This window comes from Carettochelys insculpta, chromosome 3, assembly GCF_033958435.1.
Source record: "Carettochelys insculpta isolate YL-2023 chromosome 3, ASM3395843v1, whole genome shotgun sequence".
Lineage (NCBI taxonomy): Eukaryota > Metazoa > Chordata > Testudines > Carettochelyidae > Carettochelys > Carettochelys insculpta.
In genome coordinates, this window is record NC_134139.1 from 73,203,387 (window position 1) to 73,229,269 (window position 25,883).

Genomic DNA, 25,883 nt, shown 5'->3' on the forward strand with positions numbered 1-25,883 from the left:
CCATCTTTTTGCCAAGGGTGACACAAACTGATGGTAAAATACTCACCTGAAATATGTAAAGGGAGAGACTTGGGAAACAAAAAGAGATTCTCATGATGTTTCACTGCTGTTGCTCAAGTACAATTTAGTACAAAAGCAATGGAAAGGGGAAGGAGTTGAAATCTCTCCATTGCCCTTACATATATTCAATGTCTTTTAACATCATCCCTTTAAAAGACATGCACGTATAAAACATCATCATCACAGTGTAACCTTTCCCTGCAGCTATTGCCACGTAGTGTCCAAAATGATTGTTTGCCACTTCAAATTTATCATAACTGCTTCCTTGTGAGGGAAACTTTAAGACATGATTGTGTATTACAATCACAGATAAATAAGGCACAACTTCCAGCCAGCACTCCAAACATTTTTGCAGATTTTTTTCCCTTTATAATATAGGCTTTGTAATAATTTTGGTTTTTAACACAAAGCTGACTGGTTAATATCCAAATACACAGCACTGCTAAAAATGGTAACAACAGAATCTTAATAAGGCTTTAACTATAGAACTGGAGTAAACTGGAAGAAAGCCAAATAACCTAAGCATGTGTCTGTGCTAGATTTTCAGTTTATTTAAGGCTTTTAAAATCTATCAGAAACATATTTATGGGGACAAACTTAGTAAAATAAAATCTTGTTGGAGTATTACCACCATACAGGTGCTGTCCAAACCATAAATGACCGGAAAAGACTGGAAAAAATTTTTCTTAGCATGTTGTTACTTACGCAACTCTTAGAGTCTCTAGTCGCCAAAGGGAACGAGCATGAATTGACACAGCGCCACCTTCATAATGGACAGTTCTGTAAATCAAGAAAGGCACATTCTGAGTGAAAAGTTTTCATATCTCCTCTTTAACTTCCAACTTGTTCCATTACTTCAGGAGTTTTATTTTCAAGGGCTACGTCTACCCTACCCCACCCTTTTGGAAGGGGCATGTAAATTCAGCCAATCAAAATGCAAATGAGATGCTAATTTCCATATTCAGAACCTCATTTGCATAATGGCAGTCACTCGCTGGTCCAGAAGAGCTGCTTTCAAAATGCAAAATGGCCATGTAGATGGGGTTCCTTTGAAAGGAAGACTCACTTTGAAAGCGCCCTTCTTCCTAATTTTTTTTCAGGGAGAAGGTTGCTTTCAAAAGTGAAGCTTCCTTTCAAAGGAACCTCATCTACACAGCCATTTTGTATTTTGAGAGCAGCTCTTCTAGAATGGTGAGTGGTTGCTCTTATAAAAATGAGGCACTGAATATACAAATTAGCACCTCATTTACATTTTTGGACAGCTGTATTTGCATGCCCCTTCCAAAAGGAAGGGGTAACGTAGATGTAGCCATGGTCTTCAACACAATCCATTTAACTGTTATGTAATAATAATAATGATCATAACAAATTCCTTAGGCATTCTAATCTACTTGCTCAAAAATATTTTGTTTCTTTTAACTTATTTTTTATCAAATCTTTCTTTTCCCTATCATATTTACACTACATTCAAACATCTAAACTTCAAATATTATCTGAAGATTAAAGCATTGCACAATCATAGCAGCAAAATTCAATATTAAAATAGATTTTTCAAAACCACAAGTAAATTGGTGATGACTGATTTCGCCTTAAAACCAATAGAATAAGACAAAAAATTACAAATGTTCCATAATACTACTTTAAGGCTAAAGTTTAATGTCAACACTAATGTGTTAACAGGAAGCAAATTAAGCGTAAGAGAAGCAACGTTAAAATATTCATCCAGGGCCAAATATAAAGCTAAAATGTTGAGGAAACAAGTTAACCAGAGGGAGACACATTAGTGACATTCCAAATGAATGAGGTTTCAAATCATTTGAAAAAATAAGTCAAAACAGAAGCAAAATATGCGTTGTGTTAATTCAAATAAAAATCACCGACCCAGACAGCTCCCTCCAAAATCCATTCGGAGTGCTGGAACAATTTTTAGAGTAGGGATGCTGACAGCTGCTGAACCAAACTGGAAACCATATATATAATGCAAACCACTTCAAGAAAGGGTTTGCCTGAGTAAGAATTGGGATGATATTTTTAAGTAACCATGGCCAATCCTTCACCTGGCATGCCCTGTCATGCTTCCATTGACTTTAATAGATCTATCACAAGTTGAGATCTGGCCTTTATTTCTGACAGGAAAATGGGTTCCTTTTCTCTCTCTTCTCTCCCCCCACCTCTCCCCCCACCTCCTTTCACAACTGTTCCATTTATGAAAACATATCAAGTACTTTAATAGTTTGGATCATGATAAAAGCTTTTTTCTTTATCACCACAGGTTTTAAACAAAATTGAAGCTTGTTTATTTCAAGGCAGATTACTTCTTTAATATCACGAACCTGAAGACAAGCAAAAGAAACTTTTACCCGACTGTATTTGAACTTAAATATTCAGAAGCTTACCTGTATCAGTGTGGGGAGTTTTCATATAACTGTGGTTGGCTTAGTACTTTCAATGCCGCATGAGAAACAATATTACATCAAAGTACAGTACTATCACTGATCACAAGTCCTGAAGTAATTCCTGGAAAAGTTTATTAGCCTGGCACGCATTTGAAGTAGATCAAATCCCGTGCTGTTTTCTCACTATCAAGTCTAATATTTTCTATATTTAATTTCTTTCAACTTGTGCAGAAATAATTTATAATCAGCATTAGGGGTCTCAAACAACCTCTCAGACATCTCTGCAGAGGGAACTATAGGGCAAGTTAAATTTTATAGTTCTATTGAAATCAACCCCCGAGAGCACAATAAAAATGCTGAATACCTTTGCTCTGTGTCAGGTATTAATGTTTCATGTTTTGTTTTCTTTTTGTACATGCCCTGTCATAACAGAGACTCTTGGCTGTTGCTGAAATATAAATATTAAATAACACATTAGCGGTCATGCAGTATTTAAAATACTAAAATTCTGATTAAATTCCTGCCTAGTTCCCTATGAAATTAGCAAAGCTCAAGATTGATACTGTATGTGGTTGGAATTATTTCTTTTATATAGTATAATACCTTAAAAGTTTGTTCTGGAACTTCTAAGGCTGTTAAAATGTGTGTGAACTCAGTGAAATACATGTGATATCTTGAAACCTGCTTGGGATAAAATTATTTCTAACATTGGAAAGCTTGACATATGGCACTAGTCTCATATTCTACAACTACGTGATGGGCAGTGACCCAGGATGGAATACACAGTGAATCCCAGACCAGCGCAATTTAAAATATTTAAAATACTTGCATGTAGTCAAACTGAAAGATTGGGCCCTTACTGGTTAAACTGATTTTATACATCATCTTTACCTTCTTAAAAACATTCATAGATCCTGAGGGCTTAAATCACTGGGTGACGTGCTAATGGGAAGGATGTGTCTTGGAACGCTCAGGTGGGAAGAATTTGGAGGCTAATGGGAGAGGAAAGCAGATTACAGAAAAAACTGGGAAATATGAATACATTATTTGGGAGCCTCCTAACTAAAGAACAGTTTCTGGCACATTCTCAGCCATTTTTTTCAGATGAAAATGGTGCCCTTGTATAATCTCTCGGTGTACTGTAGAGGGGCTATAAATATTACTTTGCAGCACTGAAAAGTAAAACTGAGTGCTTCTACCTGGAATGAACTGTGACTGAGGAACTCCATAATACAAAGAACTACCCTCAGGGCACCACCTGCATTTAATAAAAAAGAGCTCCACGATAGGCACAGACAAAAATAAATAATGGATTACTAGCCAAATAATGAAAGTTTATTTTATTAACATTACAAATATTATTTCTCCACCCAATGTTAACTTCTGAACAAAGCAAAGCAAATCTCCCAAAGCCAGGAATACTCCACAAGAGAAAGGGTGGCCTGCTACGTATACAAAAATAAACATTCAAAGCTCTGCTATCTGGGAGTTATGAGGGTATCTACTGGGAGGGTGAGGGAGATGAGCAGAGCGGGCTAACATAAAGTTAGGTCCCTTGTGGTCTAGGCACAAGAAAGAAAAAAGAACCGATCCTATCCCACATACTGGTCATCTAAATAAGTTACCTTGTCAGTGTGGTGGTTGTCACTCACCCCTAACTCCCAGTCAGTGGAGAGGAGTGGGGATGTCACTACTGGCACAGCAGTGGCAGAGTATTCCTTGAAATCCTGCAGTCAGACACACCCTCACTTCCTAACTGCCTACAGCCAGTTGCTACCCTAACCCAGGCTATTGTGCCCAGATGTGGTGTTGTGGCAGCTGAGCCTGCAATTTTCTCCCTTAGACTGTACTTGGGCCTATTCCATTTATGCCCTGTCCCTCAAGACAGACTACTTTACAGAGTTCAACCTTTTCTGAAGTACTCAAGTAATATTTATATAATCCAAAGCTTCAGCATGGCCGGGCTCAGCTGCCAGTCACCTCATCACAGGCATGCCTCTGTTGATTTAGACTTTTCTTCCAACCCTCAATCCGCCACATACTCCCTACAGTCAGGTATTCACAGACGCTCCAACTAGATCTCCAGATAGCCTCTAGAGAAACCTGTCTGGTCTGCTCCCCTTTTGCTTCCTCAGCCTTCCAGGCAGTTTCTTAGACATTTCCTGTCCTCCTCCCAACTGGACTCCACCCAGCTCTTCAGGAAAATGAGCCCTGATCTCCCCAAAATGACCCTTGTTTCTAATTAGGCTTAGCCTGCCTTCCAGGTACAAGAAGACAGGTTAATATGTTTCTTAGGTCCATATTAGTGCTTTTGTAGCATGTGTATGATGAACTCTTCCACACAATACTGTCTGATTTCAAGGAAGGCAGAGAGAAATCTGTGGCCAAACCAATTTTATTTCTTCCAGAGCAGATTTAACTTTTCTTAAACAAGCTACAGCATGTAAGAGGCTGCAACTCAATCTTCAGTTACACCAATGCAAACGTGCTGAAATCAACAAGGATACACGAGCAGAATTTGGCTTGAAACTGTGAATACTACACAAACGACAGATTCATGTGTTAATGTATTAGGAGGAACTCTTTTGGCAGCACTTTTACCTGGAGCCTGGCCCCTCCCAGTCACCTGACCAGCACGCAGGAGGTGGGGCCAGGGCTATAAAAGCCCAGGCTGAGAACTCAGCTGGCACTGACCCTCCAAAGGAGCCAGACAATGGCTTTGTGCTCCCTGCCTAGCAGACTGAGGACTCTGCAGGGGCACCAGCCTCCAGGGGAGCCAGAGGACAGCTCTGGGCTCTCAGCCTGGGAGATGAAGGGCCAGCTGAGTGAGGCCAAGGCCTGAGTTGGGCTGCTTGGGTCCCTGCCGATCCTGATGCCCTGGGAAACCCAGCGGAACCTGCTGCCTGAAGAAGACCAGCGGGACCCTGGGGCCTGACCAGAGTATCCCCCTCAGCCTGCACCCCAAGCCAGCCTGACGCAGTGGGAGAACTGGCCTCAGCCTGCACCCCAAGCCAGTGGGAGGCAGCGGTACCGAGAGGCTGTGCAGGACTGGACTGGGCCACCCAGATCCCAGCTGGATATGGAAACCTGTGAGCCCCAAGACGTCAGTTGGACTCTGGGTACGTGCAGAGAAAATAATGGCAACAGAAAACAAAGAGTGGGGTGAGAGCCTGCACTGAAAGAGGAACTACATAAAACAAAGAGCTACCCCCTCATGGCATCACCTGCATTTAATTTAAAAAACAAAAACAAAAACAAAAACAAAAACAAAAAAAACCCACTCCAAGACAGGTACATACAAAAATAAATAATGGGTTTGCCTGGCCCCTCTTCCTCCCCGAAAAAGGAGGAATCAGAGAAGCTATAATCAAGGCCACAAAATATACTCCTCTTCTCCTGTAAGGCACCTCCATAAAACACTCCTGCAATTCTCCTTTCCTTTTTCCAACACACACTTTAATCATTTTTTTCTAAGATACATAACCCCTGCCATTAAAAACTTTAATTTCAAGAGAACATGGTTGTAATAAATTCAGAGTCCCCAAGAGTCTGATATTCATCTTTACTACAGAGGTTTAGCTTGTTCAGACAGTCTGCATAATGTAGCTAGAGCAAGGGTGAGGAACCTCCTGCCTTCGGGCCACATGCAATTGCTGTTGGCAGTGTGCCAGGTGGTTTGTTTACCCCACCTGTGACAGGTCAGGAAGGGTGAACCACAGCCACTCAGAGCTGCGGGGCTCTGTGCTTGCAGACACTCCAGTAAACAAGCCATCTGGCAGCCCTTACAAAACGTGTGCAGCTGGCAAGAGAGAGGTTACTCACCCTGGCTGCATCATCTTCACCATGAGATAAAATCAAATTTTAAGGAGTCAACTCAATACTAAAACATCACTGTCTTCACTGTAAATACCATTAGCTCAATTCAGCGAGCCCTAGTACCGGTAACAAAATGCCAATATTACTGGGTCGGTATAAAGTAAATTTTGAATTTAAAATTTCAAATGAAGACCATTGTGGAAGTGCTATGTCCTTAATTTGAATTTATTAGCCCCCAGAAGTGTCCCATGTGTATCCCACAAAACTACACAGTGTCCCTCCATCAAAACAAAAAAGCAGTCAAGTAGCACTTTAAAGACTAACAAAATAATTTATTCAGTGAGCTTTCGTGGGACAGACCCAATTCTTCAGACCATAGCCATCCCAGAACAGACTCAATATTTAAGGCATAGAGAACCAAAAACAGTAATCAAAGTTGACAAATCAGAAAAAAATTATCAAGGTGAGCAAATCAGAGAGCAGAGGGGCCGGGGGGCAGGGGCAGAGTCAAGAATTAGATTAAGCCAAGTATGCCAAAGAGCCCCTATAATGTCCCAGAAAATTTGCATCCCAGTTCAAACCATGTGTGAATGTGTCAAATTTGAACATGAAAGAGAGTTCAGCAGCTTCTCTTTCTAACACACTGAAAATTCTTCTTCAATAAGACGCAAACTCTTAAGTCATTAACAGAATGGCCCACTCCATTAAAACGTAGAAATGGCCAAAAAATATTTTCACTGCCCCAAGACACCTGATGGATTTCCCTGCTTTGCAGTCCTCCCTTCCCCCCCAAAAGAGGACAATCACTTATAGCTTTGTCCACAAAGAAATAAGCTGGACAAGAGATGGTAAATGATGTATTGTTAAATGCACACTTAGAATCCCATCCTTAATAAGCCTTTAGCAGCCTTGCAAAACGAAACTTTCCCTTATAGACACAGAGATCCATTCATTCCATTTGAAATCACATTATGTGAATTGTATCTTAATTTTGACCTTCGCTTTCCAGCTGCCATACACAGCGTGGGAGATAGGTCGAGAAAGAGAAAAAGGTGCAAGCAGGATCTCATTCTGCAGCACATGGAGCAGAACAAAGCACGTAACAGTAAAGGTGACAAAGGACACTGTTTAGTGGTGTCATAGTACAGCTCAGTGGCACCAGAGTCTAGCTGAGCAGCTGAGAATGCTTGATTTCCAGTGACAGCAAGCAGCAAACCAAAGAGAGGCTGCGGCAAAGCTCATACCGGCAGCGACTGAGCAAACGGAGGTTCTGTGCTTCCTGCTGCAGCTGCAGAGGGACTCCCAACATAGCACTGAAGGAACTGATACCTGCTACCTGGAGACCCATGATGAGAGGTCGCCCACCCCCCAGCACTGCGGTCCTCAAACTTGGGAAGGATGGGCAAGGTTAGCTTGCTGCTCAAGCCCCAAAGGCCACCGCAAAAGGCTATTCAAACACCCTCGACAACATTTCCTTTCCCTAAAGAAAATCATTCTTTTGAGCTTGGTGTGATTTTGTGGTGTACAGGAGTGGTAGGGAACACAAATCTTTGTGAGGAACTGGGCGGGTTGGGGAGGGCTGAAGGCACAGCTGCGTGCCCCTGCACCAAGGTCTGCAGAGGATGCATGGTGTAGGGAACTTGGACAGGTTTGGGTAAGGGCTGTCTGCCACATGCATTCTGCTTACTGCAAGTTAACCCCCTCCCACCAAGTAAAAGCATTAAGACACGGTATGATTTCTTGGTATTATGACAGAGAAATACATTGGCAGCATGTGTGTTACAGATCATTTATGAAGCTATGTTTTAAAATGTCCCTTATTGCTGATGCCGCAGCATAGTTATTGGTGAATGGTTGTGTCGGCGGCTGCAATTAAGCCCTGCCTATGGGCTCAGCTTCAGAATTCCAAATGGATGGGAAATTCTCCTGCCTAATTCATGAATGTTATGCAAAATGATGCATGCTGTAATCACAGTTGGAACATTAGTTACAGAAAGGTCCAAATGGGTCAATAAGCACCTGAACCTCACCTTTATATGTCCAAAGGTGCATTCAACCACCATTCTGCACTTTCTGAGTCCATGACTGAAGCTTTACTTGCTGCAGTCCATGGCTCCTGTGGAGGACTTCATAAGGCACGGGAGCAGAGGGTAAGCAGGGTGCCCAACATTACAGTAGGCATCCCTAAATCACTAATTAGGATTTTCCAGTCTGGGAAAAAAGTCTGGTCCGTGAGCTTTCTGTACAGATCAGAATTTGGGAAGATGTGAGAGTTGTGAACCCTCCCTGACTGTCCAACATTGGTATCGGTGAAATGAACTTTGTGATCTACCAACCCTTGCATCATCATCCACAAATACCCTTTTCAGTTTATATACTGAGAGGCCACGTGGTCGGGGGCCAGGAGGGGTTTGTGAGTGCCAGCTAGGAAACCCCTGGGCAGCAAAGCCATCCACTATGGTCTCTATATCTCTCAGGGACACGGTCTTCCTGAGGAAGCACTGCAGATTGCATGGGCCACCTGCATCACCTCAGCCCCCACTGTAGATCTGCCAACGCTGAATTGATTTCCTACTGACCAGTAACTGTCAGCCATTGCAAACGTCCACAGAGCAATGGCCACTCGCTTCTGAACTGTTAAAGCCGGCCTCATCCTTGTGTAGCTGCACTACAGGCCAGCAAATCACAAAGTTCCATAAAGGTGGACTTGAGCAAATGAAAGTTCTGTAGCCACTGCTTGTTGTCCCTTGACTCCAAAATGATGTGATCCCACCAGTGTGTGCTGGTCTCTCAAGCCCAAAACCACTGCTCCACTCTCTGCAATGCAGTCAGGGCAGAGAGCATTTGAGAGTTCGTGGATTGCAGTTGTGAGATTTCCTCTTCAAAACCATCATCCTCATCATGATACTGAACCATCATGGAGCTCTGTAAGTGGAAGCGATATTGTGTGACAGCCAGTGTGGTTGATGATGTGACAAGGTGTGCTATGAGTTGAAACATTTGGCTATCCATGTTTGCGCTGGCAGAAAAAAATGCCAGAGAAAATGGCACGATCTCCAGCTGGTTTTCACATGGTTACTGAGTGCTCTGAATTCTGAAACAGTGCTTTGCATTCTTGTATTCTAACATCAAACACCAGAAGCAACCAGGGCTAACGCACTGTGGGACAGGTACCCACAATGCACTGCTCATCCTGTTGAACTTGTTTCGGGCAATGGGGACTGGGAAACTCAACATAGAAAAATGGTGGGTCAAATTTCAAGAACATTTGCAGATGCTTAACTTGAACTCATAAGAACGAGGTTAAAAATAAAATTTATTAAAATTGAATTTATCTCAGCAGAGACACAGTCCCTGCGCAGTGACTGGAGTTCTTCAACATATTGTCCCCATGGGTGCTCCACCTTTAGGTGTATCAGTGCTGCTGCATACACTGGCCATAGATTTGTAGGTAGCAGCATCCCTCCCTTGGCTGTCTTCATGTGCAGGCACAGGCACAAGACGCCTGTAGCACTTACTGTACCTGCATGGGCAGCCAGCTCCTCAGTTCTTCTCTGAAGCCAAAAAGGAAATCAGAGGGGAGGAGGGTGGGTTGTGGAGCAGTTACTGCATACGGTGAGTAACCTCTCCTTCTTCTTCGAGTGTCCCCATCGGCCCGTCACCTTTAGGGGTCTACAGAGCAATGTCATTGCTTGAAGGTGAGTCCTTTGGATGGTGTACATGGGCTGATAATACAGAGTGGCAGTCTGTGAGTCGGTATAGCTTTATATGGCGTAACACTGAGTGAAAAGTGCAAGCAGATGCACACGTCACTGCTCTGCAACTGTCATCAGTGGACGTGCCTCTGAGGAAGGCTGTAGAGGTGGCCATTCCACGTGTGGAGTGGGCATGAATGCCTGCCATAGGGTCTTTGTTAAACTCATTGCAGTCAAGTCTTATACAGCCCAAGATCAATCTGGACAGCCTCTGTGTGGAGACAGGCATGCCACAGGACCTTTCAGCAGAGGAGACTTCTGAAATGGCTGTGTTCTCTGCTGGTAGAAGGCCAAGGCCTGATGGATGTCGAGAGTATGCAGGGCTCTATCCCTATCATCGGTATGTGGTTTAGGGAAGAAGATGGGCAAGTACACTGCTTGTTACAGTCGAAAGAGGTAAGTAGTTTCAGGAGGAATTTTTGGGTGGGTGTGGAGGACCACTTTGCCCTTTGTAAAAGGTTTAACACAGTGGTTTGGGCCTTCAGTGCCCTTTGTGCTGATGTGATTGCCACAAGGAAAACTACTTTCATAGGCAAGTGCAACAAAGAGCAGGTGGCTATCAGCTCAAAGGGTTCACCAGTTAGGGACCTGAAGACCAAATTGAGGTATCAATAATATAGTAATGAGAGGCTTGGTGTAAGGCTAAAGCCCTAGAAAAACAGTCAATGCTTTGTTAACATACAGCAAAGCTAAAGGCCTCAAGACTGAACAACAATAGGTTAAAGCAAAAACTGTTAGGTAGATTCTGCCCACAGGAATGCAGCAAGAGACAGAGCTGGTAACTCACAGGGCCTAAAAACACATAAAAACATGTAAAAGCACCCAGAGCCAGGCGCTTAGTGACACACATAAACACATCCTGCTTAGTACTATGTATTCCCCATACCCTCCCCATAGATAACAGCTTAGTACTAGGTACATTTTGACCAAAGTTCAGGAACACGTCATAATGATAGTATGATGGATAGTGTTGTTTTGATGGTACCACCATTATCTCCCAAGTTAATGGGTGGATCTAGTTACATTAAGGGGTGTCAATGTATTACAATGAGGGGATTGTGCCTGGATATGTAACTTGTTTACACCTGTGTATAAAAGTGTGTGTAACAGGGGCTGTGTCGAGCGACGCAGGGGATGATGGAGCCCCCTTGCTGTCAACTGAGTTGCGTCCATTGTCACGGTGTATGCACGTACCAATGTAAACTGTTGAGTCATAATGGAGACTCATGAGGGAGTTGGAGACCATACATCAACAACAATAAACCTGGCTCCAGCACCTTCATACCTCGCTTGATGTATGGTTCTTGGCAGCTCTCCAAGGTCTTCAGTGTTGGATAACCGGGAGTTTACACTGCTGTCCAAAGAGATCACCAGCACGCGGCCAAAGTGATTAACGTCAAAGGGAGCAAATTGGACACCCGAGCACCGTTCCAGTAGAGATGCCTTACTACAGATTCTTTGACTGGTGGGAAGATGAGAGGGAGCCACCATATTGTGAAGCGCTGCCAATTTTTTTCTTTTTGGAGTAAGCGTTCTTTGTTGCAGTTTGCTTTTTGTTTACGAGGGTCATTTGGACCTGAGGTAGGCAGTCCAGCTGAATCCGCCAGCCCACCAGGCACGACACACGGCAGTGAAGGCAGCAGATGGCTGCGTGGCAGAGGGACCTGTTCTGTTGGGTTCAGAGTGAAGGGAGATGGAGGATGTCTGGACAGCTGTAAAGGCTCAGAGAACCAGGTCTGTCTGGTCTGTCAGGGTGCTATTAGTATAAGCCAGGCCCTGCCCCTCTTCATCTTGGCCACAATCCTCTGAATCAGAGGGATTGGTGGGTATGCATACGCTGAAGGTGCTTTCCACATGATGTTGAATGCATCCCCCAGTGAACTGTGGCCAAATCCATGCCCACAGCAATAGTGGAGGCAACATGTGTTGCCCCCTGTAGCCAAAAGAGCCATGGCTGGAACCCCCATCTGCCAAAGATGTGGCAGATGGTGGATCTGTTGATTTCGCACTCGTTATCGGGGGAGAAATTGCAGTTGAGGTTGTCTGCAAGTATATTGTTCCTGTATATAGGCCATCACCAGACAGATTTGTCCAGGAATACACCACTCCCACAACTGCACTGCTTCTTGGCAGAGTTGTCTTGCGCATACTCTGCCCTATCTATTGATGCTATGCATTGTTGCTGTATTGTCCATCATTATGAGGACTGTGTTGTTGGTCATCTGTGAGATAGTCAGAGAGGGTCTCCAGAAGGAAATCCCTGTGTATAAATTCTGAGGGTGAGTCCACCAACTGAAGAAGCCTCTGACTGTAGCTGGGACATTCAGGCTGCATCTACATGCGTCAGATCTAAGTTCTCTTCAGGAAGATCATATTCTGGAAGAGAGCATCTACATACAAAGTGGCATCTGAAAGAGCTGCCTGGTCTTCCAGAAGATCATGTCCACACTTACGTGGCGGCTCTTCCTGAAGAACAGGGCACGAAATGCCTCAGACAGGGTTGCAAGGCCAGAGAGCCGTGCCAGGGCACCGACATCGCAGGCTGCTAAAGGCCCCCCCAACAGCCCCTCCCTGCACTAGTTGCTGAGGCCCATTGTGCTGCTCCCAGCATAGCTCACTGTCCTGCTGCTTCTCCGATGGCCCACATGCTGGCCACGGATCCCCATGTCCTGCAGCAGCACTGTCTTGCCCTGATAAGGGTGCTGGAGAGCCTCCTGGCCACCCTCCTCACTCTGCTGCATGAATGCAGCATGAGCACCAAGGGCCCTGACCCACCCCTGGCCCTGCTGGGCTCTCAACAGCCCACCCCGCATGTCTGGACCCATGCCATCAGCAGTGACTGGGGGGACCAGGTGGTCATGGCACAGTGGAATGATGAACAGTGTCAGTGGAACCTGTGCATACAGAAGGGTACATTCTGTGAGATCTGTGCCTGGTTGGCCTCCTGCTTCGCCACCAGGACACGAGGATGTGGCCAGCCCTCCCAGTGGAGAAGCGCCTAGTCATCACCATCTGGAAGCTTGCCACCCCGGATAGCTACTCCTCCACGGGGCAGCAACTCAGGGTGGGCAAATCCACCATCATGGCTGTCCTATTTGAGTAAGTCACATGCTGGGCCCCAGCCCAGCTCAGGGAGTGGGGAGGGGGTGTCAGGCAATGGGGACCCCGGGGGGCCAAAACCCAGGGGACCTGCCACAGGGGACACCAATACTCCACCCACACACAAGCTCACTCTCGAAGGGGGACCCTGCTGAGGGGAACATAAGGAGGGAGGGATGGAGGGCTGGGGACTGGCCTGGGGTACCCCATGGCACACCCACAAGCGTACCCACCCTCTGTCATGAGAGCTATCAACGATATGCTTGTGCAGTGGCTTGTGCACCTCAGGGACCTCAAGGTAGCTGTGGTGGGCTTCGTGGAGCTTGGCTTCCCCCAGTGCTTCGGGGCGTTGGATGGCACTCATATCCCCATCAGGGCCCCGGATCGCTGTGCCAGCTGATACGGCAACCACGCTGGCCAATACATCAACCACAAGGGGTACCACTTGATCGCGCTCCATGCTTGGGGCCAGTTCACCAATATCTATGTTAACTGGCCCAGGCAGGCACACGCTGCCCTCATCTTTAGGAACTCCTCTCTGTGCCACCAGATGGAGGTGGGTACATCCATAGTCCAATGGGACCTTGTCATCATTGATACTGCCATCCTGCTGTGCCTGGTAGCCAAGCTGGTGTACCCCCTGCAGCTGTGGCTGCTGCACCCCTACACAGGACAGCTGATCCCATCCCAGGGGACCTTTAACACCCAGCTGGGACATGCCCGGAACACCGTCGAGTGTGCCTTCAGGTGCCTAAAGGTATGGTTCAGATGCCTCCTCACGTGGGGGTGGATAACATCCCGCAGCTCATGGCCACCCACTGCAGTCTCCACAACCTCATCAAGGCACGTGAGGGGACACAGCCCCAAGATGGGCTGGCCCCGCCACCACAGGAGTATGAGCAGACATCTGCAGCCCTCAGCCACCAGCTCCACTGGGACGGGACCCACATCTGGGGGGCTCTCTGGGAGACCTTCACCCACAGGGACCTTTGAGCTGGGCCCCCAACACAAGTTCCCCTCCACCCCTCAATGAACAGGGACACAGGGGTGCCAACAAAACCTGTATATGTAAACAATGAACAATAGAAACGTAGGCTATAAACAATAAAACTAGGTTTGCTATAAAACATGGGAGTGGAATCAAATATTTACAAGGGTGGAGTGTCTGGGCACGGGCGCATAATAACATAAGTGGGGAAGGGGATGGTAGGGGAGGGGCCCCTACTCGAGGGACGGGGTGGAGGGCTGTGTGCCCTGATGCCCACAGCTGACTCTCCCACCCCAGGTGCAGGGTCCCCATAGGTGCCCTGATGGGGCAGGAAGCATGGGGAGGTGGTGGAGGGCAGCCTGTGGCTCATCCTTGGCAGAGGGGGTGGGGGAAAGGTTCCTGGGGCAGGGTACCCACCACGGGGCCCGTCGTGGCCAAGAGCAAGGCTCCCAGGTCTCACAGAGCCACTGTAGGAAGATCCTGGTGAAGCAGGGCAGCTAGGGCTCGGGGCAGGGATGGCTCAGGACTCAGGGAGGTGGGGGGCAGCTGTGGGGGATGTGGGGGGTGGGAGAGGGCAGCAGTGGGGGCAGTGGGAGGAGGGATGGCAGGGGAGCTGCAGGGAGCAACAAGCAGGGCTCCAGGGAGCTCCACAAGGACTCCACACATCTGGTGGAGCATCCCCACCACCTCCACCCATGTGTCCCAGTGCCACTGCAGGTTCTCTGCCTCCAGGGCAGGTGCCTCTCTGCCACATCGTTTTGGTTGTGGAGGGTGGCCACATATGCCACTGCCTCCTCCGCTAGGCTCCAGCAATGGACTGTCTGTGCCTGCCGAGCTGCGGCCACATGTGAGGGTTGTGCCCTGCCTGGGGGACTTTCTCCTCCTCATCTGTCCCCAAGATGGAGCTGTTGTAAGAGCGGGGGAAATGGGGATTAGGGCCCCAGCCAAGCCCCGTGTGGCAGTCCCCTGGCCCCCTAGGCCTGACCCAGGATGCCCTTGTAGTGCAGGCCCATGGCCCCAGCACAGTGGCCTGGGCAGCCCCTCACCTTGGGGATGTTGCCACCTGTGAAGGGCCCCACCTGGGTATGGGGCACTGGGTGAGAGGGGTGCAGTCAGGCACAGAGGGCTCCATACCTGGGAAACAGATAGGCTGGGTGCGAATGTGCACCCTGCGTTCCCTCTGTGCAGACCTGCATGTTCAGGGGCTCCCGGGGGGGGGGCATGCAGGGTGCCCTGCCACTTGACTGAGGCATGTGCCCTCACTGCAGGATGTCCTGTGCCGTACACTTACCCGGCATGACCTCATATTGGTCCAGGGATGCCCTGCTGGACGTTGCCTGAATGCTCGAGCCACTGCTATCACCAGGGACCCAATGGGGAGGAGTTGTCCAAGAGTCCCAGGGGCTGGCTGGTGGGATCAATCTCCTCCGTGGCCTCTTCAGAGAAGCCGCCATCCTCCCACTCCGGTGCTGCAGGGGTGTCCATGGCTGCCGTATCCATGAGGTGGCGAGGTGTCATCACCCACCAGGATGTCCCACAGCTCCCTATAATAGGGACATCTGGCTGGGCCAAACCCGGAGTGACGGCTGCTGTCCCTGGCCCACATGTATCCCTGGTGCAATTCTTTAATCTTGCACTGGACCTGGTCTGCAGTCTGGGCAGGATGGCCACAGGCGGCCAGGACTGTGACCAGGTGGGGGCATTTCACTGGTGCCCCAAGGTGCCTCTCAGGATGTCTTCTTCACACCAGAGTGCGAGGAGGTCTTGCAGCTGTGGCTCCATCCGGACAAGGGCTCTCCTCTTCTGGGGCTGCTCCTCCTCTGGGCTGCTGTTTTCCAAGTCCCCAGGGTTTCCCTGGAGGGCAGGGGGATAGAGAAGTTGGCTGCTGGCCATCCAGCCGCTGGCCTTCAGGTGTGGGGTGGCAATGGGCTATTGGGTGCTGCAGCTCAGCACATACTGCCAGCCTCACAGCCCCTGCTTCCTGCTCTGGGGTTTCTCGGTCCTTGCAGCTTTAACTGCTGATGGCAGCAGGCACCATAAAGCCCACAGGGACTTGCTAGACTGTCTCCAGGCTCCGGCAGGGAACCGCCATGGAGGACTGCTTCTTCCGTAAGAAATGGTCCACAAGCATCCACATGTGCTTTCTTCCAGAAGAATCTTCCAGAAGAAGGAGCTATTCCCCTTACAGAACCGGCATTAGGGATCAGCAGCGTGTTCTTCCAAATTCCTTCCAGAAGAGCTCCTTACATGTGTGAATGCTCCCCAGATCTTCTGGAGGAAGCCAGTGTTCTTCTGGAAGATCAGACACATATAGATGCAGCCTCCGTATTTGTTCAGTGGATGAACATGCCCCTGAACTCCGCTCTGAATGAGGCCTGCACTGGTCTCATCCAGTGGCATGCATGGGGTGTGACCAAGATTGCTGCTGCCATGTGGCCCAGGAGACATAGACATTGTCTGGTGGATACACTGAGACTGACCTGCAACATGATGATGAGGTGTCAGATTGCCTATAGTCTGTGTAGAGAAAGCAAGACTGTGGCTGTCTGGCAATCCAAAAGTGCCCCTATGAATTGGAGTGTGCGAGATAGGGTCAGGGTGCAATTTGGCAGGTTTATGTATAGACCCAGATTGAAGAATGGCAATGACATTCTGGTCACAGCTGTTATCTGTTAGTTCTGAGCTAAGGGGTAGCCCCTTATTAGACAGTCATCTAGGTAGGGAAAGATGGTTACTCCCTTTGTTCTTAGATATGTGGTGATCAGTACCAGGACCTTTGAGAAAACCATTGGTGCTCAAAGGGCAGCACCCTGTATTGGAAGTGTCATTTCACTATCACAAATCTGTGCAATGGGTGCATGGTGACATGAAAATGAGCATCCTGTAGGTCAAGAGTGGACCTCCAATCCCCTTTCTGTAGTGCAGGGCTAACTTCACTGTCTTGAATCTTTGATAAAGAACATACTGGTTTAGATTTCTGAGATCTGGTATGAGTCTCCAGCTGTAAAATAAACTGTGCATCTTGCACAAGGATTAATTCATGAGAAGGGTCCCTGATGTACAATCACTAAGACCCACTTGTCAGTGGTGGTGGCTTGCCATGGAGGACAGAGTGCTGCTAGGTATGAGCCGAAGGTGGTATGTGGCTTGGGCTGGAGCCCACCAGGTGGGGGGCCGTCTGACTATGAACCAAATGTTCAAAACAATTGATGAGGCGGCCTGTGTGACCAAATCATGTTTTGTTTATATTTTGCAGCCACCATCTGGATGCTCAGAGTATGCAAGGTGACCCATGAATTTTTGAGGGTGTGAAGTGTCACGCTGGTATTTTCTGCAAAGGATCAAGACATTACAGAAGAAAAGGTCCTCTACAGTGGTTTGGACCTCTCTGGGAAAACCCGGACGGTTGTCAGCAGGATACACGCCGCATTACCACTGCAGACACTCGGGACCCAGTGGTAGTAATCTGCTGTATCCAGCGCTCACTACAAAACTGTTCATAAAATGAGGGGAGCCCTCTCTTGTGAGACTTTTGTATTAATTGTTTCTAATTGTTTCAATAAAGGTCGTGAAGTTGGTCAATGGCACAGTGTATGTATTTTGCAAGCAATGCACTGTAATTGGTGATGTGAAAATGTAGGCTGGCCAATGAGTATGAATTTTTTCACCCATGGCATTCAGCCTTACCTCCCAGGGTGGATCTGGAGTTCTGCTGCCTACACCTCTGATTCACGGTCTCTACTATCAGTGAGTTACAGAGTGGGTGGGAGAAGAGGAATTCAGCACAGTATTTTTGATCCAGCCTCTTTGACGTGAGTGGAATGGAGGCTGGGGTGTTCCATAGAAGCCTGGCTGGATCCAAGAGGGCTTCTGTTCCGAGTGGACCAGTGTAAGTTATTAGACAGCTTGTGACATGTATCCCTCGGGGTCAAGAGGGATATCTTGAGCCTGTCTGAGACCCTCCTAAAGAGGTCTTGAAAAGTTGTGGGGTGGTGATATCATTGAGCCTGTGGAGGATGACGAGGGAGAGAATTGTGATGGGAGTGGAGAATTCAAGAGATCATCTCCTCTAGTGTAAGCACCATGGTCCTTGACCTCTGAAACTCCCACCTGGCTAGTACCTCAATACTAGGTGGTGAAGGTCTGTGTATCTTTAGAGACTGAGGTAAAACTTGGGAAGGAGCTGGTTACGAGAAGCCACCCAGAGATCCCAGTATGGCCAGCTGAGTGGCATGGGTAGTGATACCCACTGCTGTTGGCACTGTTGCAATTGCACTGGCTTTGATGATGATTTTCTCTCAGTTCTCTGAGGAGATATTTCATCACCTGAGTCAGAGACACTTCCAGAATCAAAGGCTTGAGTAAGTGAATGTGAAATCCTTGAGCCTTCACTAAGCAGAGGTACTGAAGTGGTAGAAAGCTCCCCTGTGGTGGTGTATTGCAGTATAAATGGTGGAGAGACAATGGTACCAGGGCCTGTGAATTGTCAGTGCTGGGAACACCAAAGCAGCTCTGGCTGTGTTGAGCTCCCAGCTGGCAGGACCAGTGTACTCTGAGCAGAAACTGGTACGTGTTTTTGCCGGTGTCAGCTTGCCAGTACTCACAGCTGATGCTGGAATGCACTTTGTCATTTCCTCGTTTGAGTCAGAAGCTGCTGAATCTGAAGCCTCAGTGAGCGAAGGTGAAAGCCTGGAGCCACATAAGGAGCATTCACTAGGTAGGGAGGCACTCAGTACAGAATGACAGAGTTCCCTGTGGTGGTATAGTGCAGCGTAAATGGCGGAGAAGGCATTGGTACCAGGACCCCCTAGGCTGCGGGTGCCAGGAGCGGCCATAGTGGCGCTATGTCCTTTCACTCACTTCCTCAGTGCTGACTCGTCAGGTTCAGCAGTTGCCAGCACCAGTGTATTGCTCACAGAAGCAGGCTGTAGCTTCTTCTTTTTCTGCTTGCTCTGCAGTTCTGGGATGGTGGCTATATCAAAGAGCTGCACCGTCTTGTGTGAGGAGGGGCGAGCCCTCTGCTCCAGTTGCCTTTTTAGTGAAGCACTGGAGGCTGCCCCCTTAACCTGAGGAAGGGCAGCAGCATGGTGCTTGGCGCTGGTCAATTTCACCACCAGGAAAAGACCCAAAGTGTTTGTTAGCTCCAGGAAATTTCCCCTTATCTCTAGGGCTTGGCACCATCAAAGCCCTGTCAGAGATCTTGACCCCCTGTGGGTTGTTCCTGATGGGTGAGTTGTAGCAGTCTGTTATGTGAGAGCCTGCTCCATCTGTCAGATCTCGAGCTATTGCCTTCTCGCTCTCCTGGACCTTTCAGTCAGTTTCCTACCGTGTGGGCAGCTGTCTGCATTGTGGTGCTGACCCAGACACTAGGAAGGGTGAGTGGCTGTCAGACATTGAAACTGAAAGGCCGCAAGCAGAGCACTTTTCAAACACCCCACAAGCTGGGCATGAGTGAAACTGACTAGCCTGGCTGCACTGTGGAACAGAGCCGCCTTCGTGGCTTCCCTCCTTGCCTCCCCTGCAGTCCTAACCCATCCCAGGCTAAACCCCCCTGCCTCCCTCCCATGGCTAGGGTGACCATATATCCCTGTCTCAAATATGGGACAGGGAGATATGAAGAGGAGGGGCAGCTCCTCCTGACTGCACCAAGCCCCGGGGAGCTGCACCCCCCTACCACCCTGCCCCAGGGAATTGGCAGCCACAGGCACTCTCTGCCCTGGGAAGTGCCGGCTGCGGGCACTCCTGGCGTGGGGAAGCAGCGGCTGTGGGTGTTCACTGGGGAAAAAGCCACCCTGACTTATGCAGAATTTGGGGGGGCGGTACATGAGGTTGCATGGAAACGCAACCCTCCCGTAAATCAAGGGTTTACTGTGCTGCATAGCAACTTCCCCCAGAGAACCATTAGCCAATTCATATTGTTATGACAATATTGCAGAATAGCATGGGGAAACAACCACCACATCAATTAAATTTACTAATTGCAATACAGGGCACTAAATGAGATAATCTATACCATTTTGATATTGTTAAAATTTACCTGAGTCAATAAAGATCAAATATTAAATTACACTGTGAGGAGATAATGAAGTAACCAAATGACTTGAAAAAAAATCTAAACATCACAAATGTTAAACGCTTTCCTCTCTATTTCTCAGTGACAAAAATGCTAAGGTCTTATCTAAAAAGCTTTGTTTTTATTTAATACTTCTAAATTAAAAATTCTTTTAGTTTTATATGCTTAACAGCATTGTGCTCTGCATTGATTACAAGTGGAGTAATACATAAAATACACTTCAAAGCCTTAATAGTTCTTAAATCAATAATCAAATTGGGGTTACTAGGAGATGGCATACTGTCCAAGTATAGATCGCTGTAGGTTTTATGCCTCCGGAAATCAAAAGCAGAGGTAATGACTCTGGAAGGAAGCAGGTACACCTGTAAGCTTTGCTATACATTTGAGAAAAATAACTTTGCTAACTGCATTTCAGCTTCTTATGACCCCTTGCTGGACTGACAAAAGACAAGCATAAGAGAGAATTTCTCTCGTTTACTTTCTTAAACAACATATGCACGAGTCATTCTCTTATCACCTATACTGACTATATGAAAACTCATTATTTACCCCTTAAAAGACAGATAAGAGCTTTTGGTTTCTTTTGTTTTTTGTTCCTCCACCCTAAATCTGTAAGAATGTCCCCTTCAGAACTTCATTTTCAAAAAAAGCACGCGTGATTTTGAAATACAAAGTCACACTGGAGAGATTTCTGTATTTCTGAACAAACATTCAACTGATGCTTCCTCATTCATTAACTGACTTCCTGATTTGGAGACTATCAAGATCAATTGTCCCTAGAGATGTACATGAACATCCTTCACTCAGTCAATATTTGCCTATGGGGGGAGGTACTTCATAGTCACAGCAACAGAAATGGACATGACCCACATTCCAGCACCTCCTTGAATCTTTTCACTTGCTTCTATGTGTCCTGTACTAAATTCAAACTCCTCATCTCCAACTTTCTCTCCTCCTCTGAAGTCACATGCATAATTACCCACCTCATATCATTCCATTTATCTCCTTCCTTTGTCCCATGTGGCCCATCCCTCTCGCTCATCTTCAGGGCCATCCTTAGGATTTATGGGGCCCTACAAAGTACTGTTATACTGGTGCATCTATTCCTGATGGTAGCCACGTGGGAGGAATGACGACTTTTTAGAGATTTAAGCCTACACATATTCTCCTACATTAAATACAACTGCAAAAGAAGAATTCGATTCCTTCATTACAGAGTGCTGCAAAGACAATTATCTAAAATACAAATGTGCTTCTAGCTATGTTAAATTTTGTGAACAATTATTACACTTTGCAAGAGTAAATACATCAAACTCAAGTGTCAGTTCCCATCAACCCATATACAGATAATTCCATGAAATCACTGTGTTCTAGTAACATAAAATGAATACTTGCACCCCATAGCTTTTGTTGGAATAAATTCATTACCAGGTGTGCATATAAGGTCATCTTTAACAAAATCTATTACCCACTCTATCTTAATCATTATGTTACCAATGTTGTTTGTGCTTTAACAAGGACATTTTAAGCTGGTACTTTAATTCTTTCCTAGCCTAAGGTTCCTATGTCACCATGCAACATTTGTCTTGTTCTGAAATCTAATGCAATTGATATGAAAAAGCAGGAACTGTTTACTAGTTAAATCACTGAGTATGATATAACATGGAAACTGTCGTTGGCAAACTATATAATCAATTCCTTGAACACACTTTGCTTTGTTAGGATATATGTTGAAGAGACCTAACCAATATCAGTCATATTTACTGCTGAAAGCCAACAGAATGTAGTACAGGAAAAGAATGTAATGTGATACCAGTCTCTAAGAAGCTCTCAAATGCAGCACCTGTTACATTCACTTTACCAAAGGTGTGCTCCCAGAGATACACGTTGCAGCTGGCAGTATTCATAGGATAAGTCTTCAAGTTACACGTCTCTTCACATTACCCTAAAATGCAAGCCATCAGCTCATCACAGCTCCTTAACTTGTTGTTCGGTTCCTTTCCTTATCTCAGTTTTGGATACTAGCTTTCCAGGTATTAGTGCATGAAAGTACTTCCTGTACTTGTAACACAGTAGAACAATCATATATGTTGTCCTTTCCCTTTGGGATGTTGTAGTAATGGCCTGTGAAAGAAACTCCCCAAATATTGCTAGAAGAAAACATTCACATTACTGATCCTGACAGTTTTCTAATCTACCCAAGCAAAAACTGACTTCAGCTTAAGCAGGGTGTAATGTCCTACATAGCACTGGAGAAAAGCATTATAAAAGATATAGGTACAGTTAGGCTACATTACTATCAATAAGTGCTTAATGCATTCTCTCTCTCTCACCATACACACACACAGAGCAAATAAAACATATTGGCTATGTCTACACTAGGACACAACAGCGAAGTAGCCTATTTCGAAGTAAGAACTTCGAAATAGGCTACTTCGACAATTATCATCTACACGTCCTCCAGTGCTGGCAAATGTCGACATTCAACGTCAAAGTAGCGCCAGGGAACTTCGAAAAGAGCCGCCCTGCAGGGAAACACGGAGTGTCCACACACACAAGCCCCCTTTTTCGAAATAAGGGGCCAGGAAAGCCCACGAACCGGGTCACAGAGCACACTAGCCCTTTCGGGGCAGCTGCAAGATACTCTCTTAAAGGGCCCCTCCCAGACACACTCGGCCTGCACTGCACGAGCAGCCCTGCATTGGTGAGACAAGCGTCACAGACCTCGAGCCCGCAGACATGGACCTCCAGCAGCAGCTGGAAGCCCTACAAGCTGTCTCCTGCAGAGCAGGCACCCTTCTAGATGCTGCCTGGGCAGCTGCCCAGCAGCTTCTGGAATGGGAGCCCTCCCCAGGAGCACCAGGAGATGCCCCCGACCATCAGGCCCTCCTCGCCCTCCCCCGCCGACTCTGGAGCTACCCCTCCAGCACCGAGTGGTGGGAGCACCTGGTTATGGGGGAATGGAATGATGACCAGTGGCTGTGGAACTTCCGCATGAGCCGGCAGACCTTCATGGAGCTCTGCCAGTGGCTCACCCCCGCACTCAAGCGCCAGGACGCCCGCATGTGGCGCACCCTCCCCGTCGAGAAGAGGGTCGCAATAGCTGTCTGGAAGCTGGCCACTCCAGATAGCTACCGCTCCATGGGACAGCAGTTTGGAGTGGGAAAGGCCACAGTTGGGGCTGTCCTCATGGAGGTAAGGAGGCCTGGGGCTGAACTCCCTGCTGGGGAGGGGGGCCTGGGTGAGGGGGGGCCTCAGGAGGGGGGCCTGGGTGAGGGGGTCACACTCTGAAAACCCTCACAGGCTCCCGTGTTCCCTCTCCACAGGTGGCGCGTGCACTCAATCCCCTGGTGCTGAAGAGGGTTGTCTGAGTTGGGGACCTGGACACGGCCGTCGAGGGATTCGCCGCCATGGGATTCCCCAACTGCTTCGGAGCCCTTGATGGGACCCACATCCCCATCCGTGCCCCAGATCACAGTGGTGGCCGCTATGTCTACAGGAACGGCTACCACTCTGTGGTCCTGCAGGCCATGATCGACAGCCGTGTCCACTTCCAGGACATCTACGTGGGCTGGCCCTGCTCTACCCACGACGCCCGCGTTTTCTGGAATTTGGGACTATGCTGCCGACTGCAAGCAGGGACCTACATCCCGCAGAGGGAGATTCCTCTGGGGGATACCACCACCGTACCCCTCTGCCTCGTGGCGGATGCGGCATACCCCCTCCAGCCCTGGCTTATGTGGCCCTATACAGGCCACCTCTCTGACAGCCAGGAGCGCTACAACACCTGCCTCAACCATGCCTGACAAGTGCCTGAAAGGCTGCTGGCATTGCCTCCTGGCACGCCTAGATCTGGGCCTCCCAAACATCCTCCAGGTTGTGGGGGCCTGCTGCACACTCCACAACATGGTGGAAAGCAAGGGGGAGGCCTTCGTGCGGGGCTGGTCACAGGAGGCCACAACAGCCTACCCCCAGCCAGCCACTGCTCCAAGCCACCAGGCCCACCAGGATAGGGTCTGGGTCCAGGAGGCCCTAAGGGAGTACTTTCACCAGGGGGCCCAGTGAGCGACCCCCCCCGGCCATCCCTGCACCCCGCCCCAGCACCCACACCTCACCCTCACCAAAAGCACACGGGACACAGGTTTTGGGAAAAATAAAACTGTCATTATTTACAAGAAAAACAAAAATGTCACCTCTTTTTGGCAAATAAATAATAATATTAGCAAAAAGAACGGATTAATGGAAATAACAACTATGTACAAGTGGGGACATCTCTACAAACTATAATGGGGGGGTCAGCTATAAATAACTATATACAAGGGTGGGGACAACTATTTACAGGGGGAGATGTGGGCAGGCTACCCATCGGCCCATCATTCTGGGGCAGGGATGGAAGGGTGCAACCCCTGCCGCATCCGGCTGGCCAGTCCCCCTCTCAGCCGGGGTCCCGAGCAAGGCTGGCTGGGGGCCGGGAGCACGGGGAGGTATGGCCGAGGTGGGTCCATGGCCCCGGGTGGCTCCTGCTCTGAGGAGCTGGTGGGTGGGGCAGCGGGCGGGACGACAGCAGGGAGGGCAGGACGGAGGACATCGGGGGGAGGCAGATGGGCCACCAACTCCTCAAGGGTATCGGCCACCCGCTTAAAGGTGGCCATGAACTCGCGCCAGGCGGCCTCCCGCTCCTCGAATTGGAGCCTCTGCTCCATGAGGTCCACCTGGCACCGGAGGGCGGCAGCCACCTCCAGGTCGTAGGTGGTGGTGGTGCGGCGGTGTCGTCCCCAGGAGTGGACCCGGACTGGGGGAGGCGGTGTCCCCGACAGCTGGTGCTCCGGTAGTCTGGGAAGGCTGTCAGGGACGATGGATGGTGAGGCTGCAGAAATAGGGGGAAAGGGGGAAGGGAGGCCATGAGTACCCAGCCTTGACCCATGGCCCACCCCCCATCCCCCCAAGGGCCTGTGTCCCCGCCCCATCCATCCCCCTTTGGTGCGTGCAGTGATCCTGTGGGTGGCCCCCTCCAGTGGTCCTCCCCTCTCCCCTCCCACCAGGGGTGGGACACGGCACTGTCCATGGGTGGAGGTGCTGCTGGACACTGGTGGCTGTGGCACCGTCCCTGTGCTGTGGATTGCCCCGGCCATGTCAGGCTGGGGTGTTGTGGGAATGTGGGGGGCCCCCGGTCAAGTGATGCCCCCACCCCATGCTCAGGGGGTCTGTGCCCTGTGGGGTACGTACCTGATGGTGCACTGCCAGGCTCCTGAGATGCCCATGAGGCAGACACCTGGCTGGAGCTGCGGGACGGCACGTCCAGCACCAGCTCCCCCTCCTCACTGGACCACTCCATGGCTGGGGTGGAGGGTCCCGGCTGTAGGCGTGGGGGGGCAGGGCTGGCCTCCAGTCCTGACCCTGTCTCTGAGGCTGGCTGGGGCTCGTCAGCCGTGGTGTCAAGGTGGCTGGGGGGGAGGAGGTGCCCCAGGGGCCCAGGATAGCCCTGAGCTCCCAGTAATATGTGACAGCCAGCCCCCGAAATTCTTTCCCACATTTGGAGTCTTCATCATGCGCAAGCCAAGACATGCTGCTGTCTGGAAGCATGGTCTGCTCTGCACCGCAGGCACATGTTTTTACTGGGTCAGAGGCTAGCCACATGGCATGGATAAGTGGAGGACAGACCCTGACTGCATGGTGTCTGGGACAGGGCTTCCCCC

The 25,883-nt window shown here is 48.6% G+C and overlaps 1 protein-coding gene across 12 annotated transcripts in view; it reads right to left on the reverse strand.

Annotated features, from left to right (window-relative positions):
* The window catches only part of RYR2 (ryanodine receptor 2), a 975,983-nt gene that overhangs the window by 603,052 nt on the left and 347,048 nt on the right, over positions 1-25,883 (reverse strand). For all 12 annotated transcript variants that reach the window (XM_074990102.1, XM_074990110.1, XM_074990109.1 and 9 more), the window contains one exon: positions 766-840. In XM_074990102.1, coding sequence (XP_074846203.1) covers positions 766-840 — 75 coding nt within the window. The remainder of the gene's footprint in view (positions 1-765; positions 841-25,883) is intronic.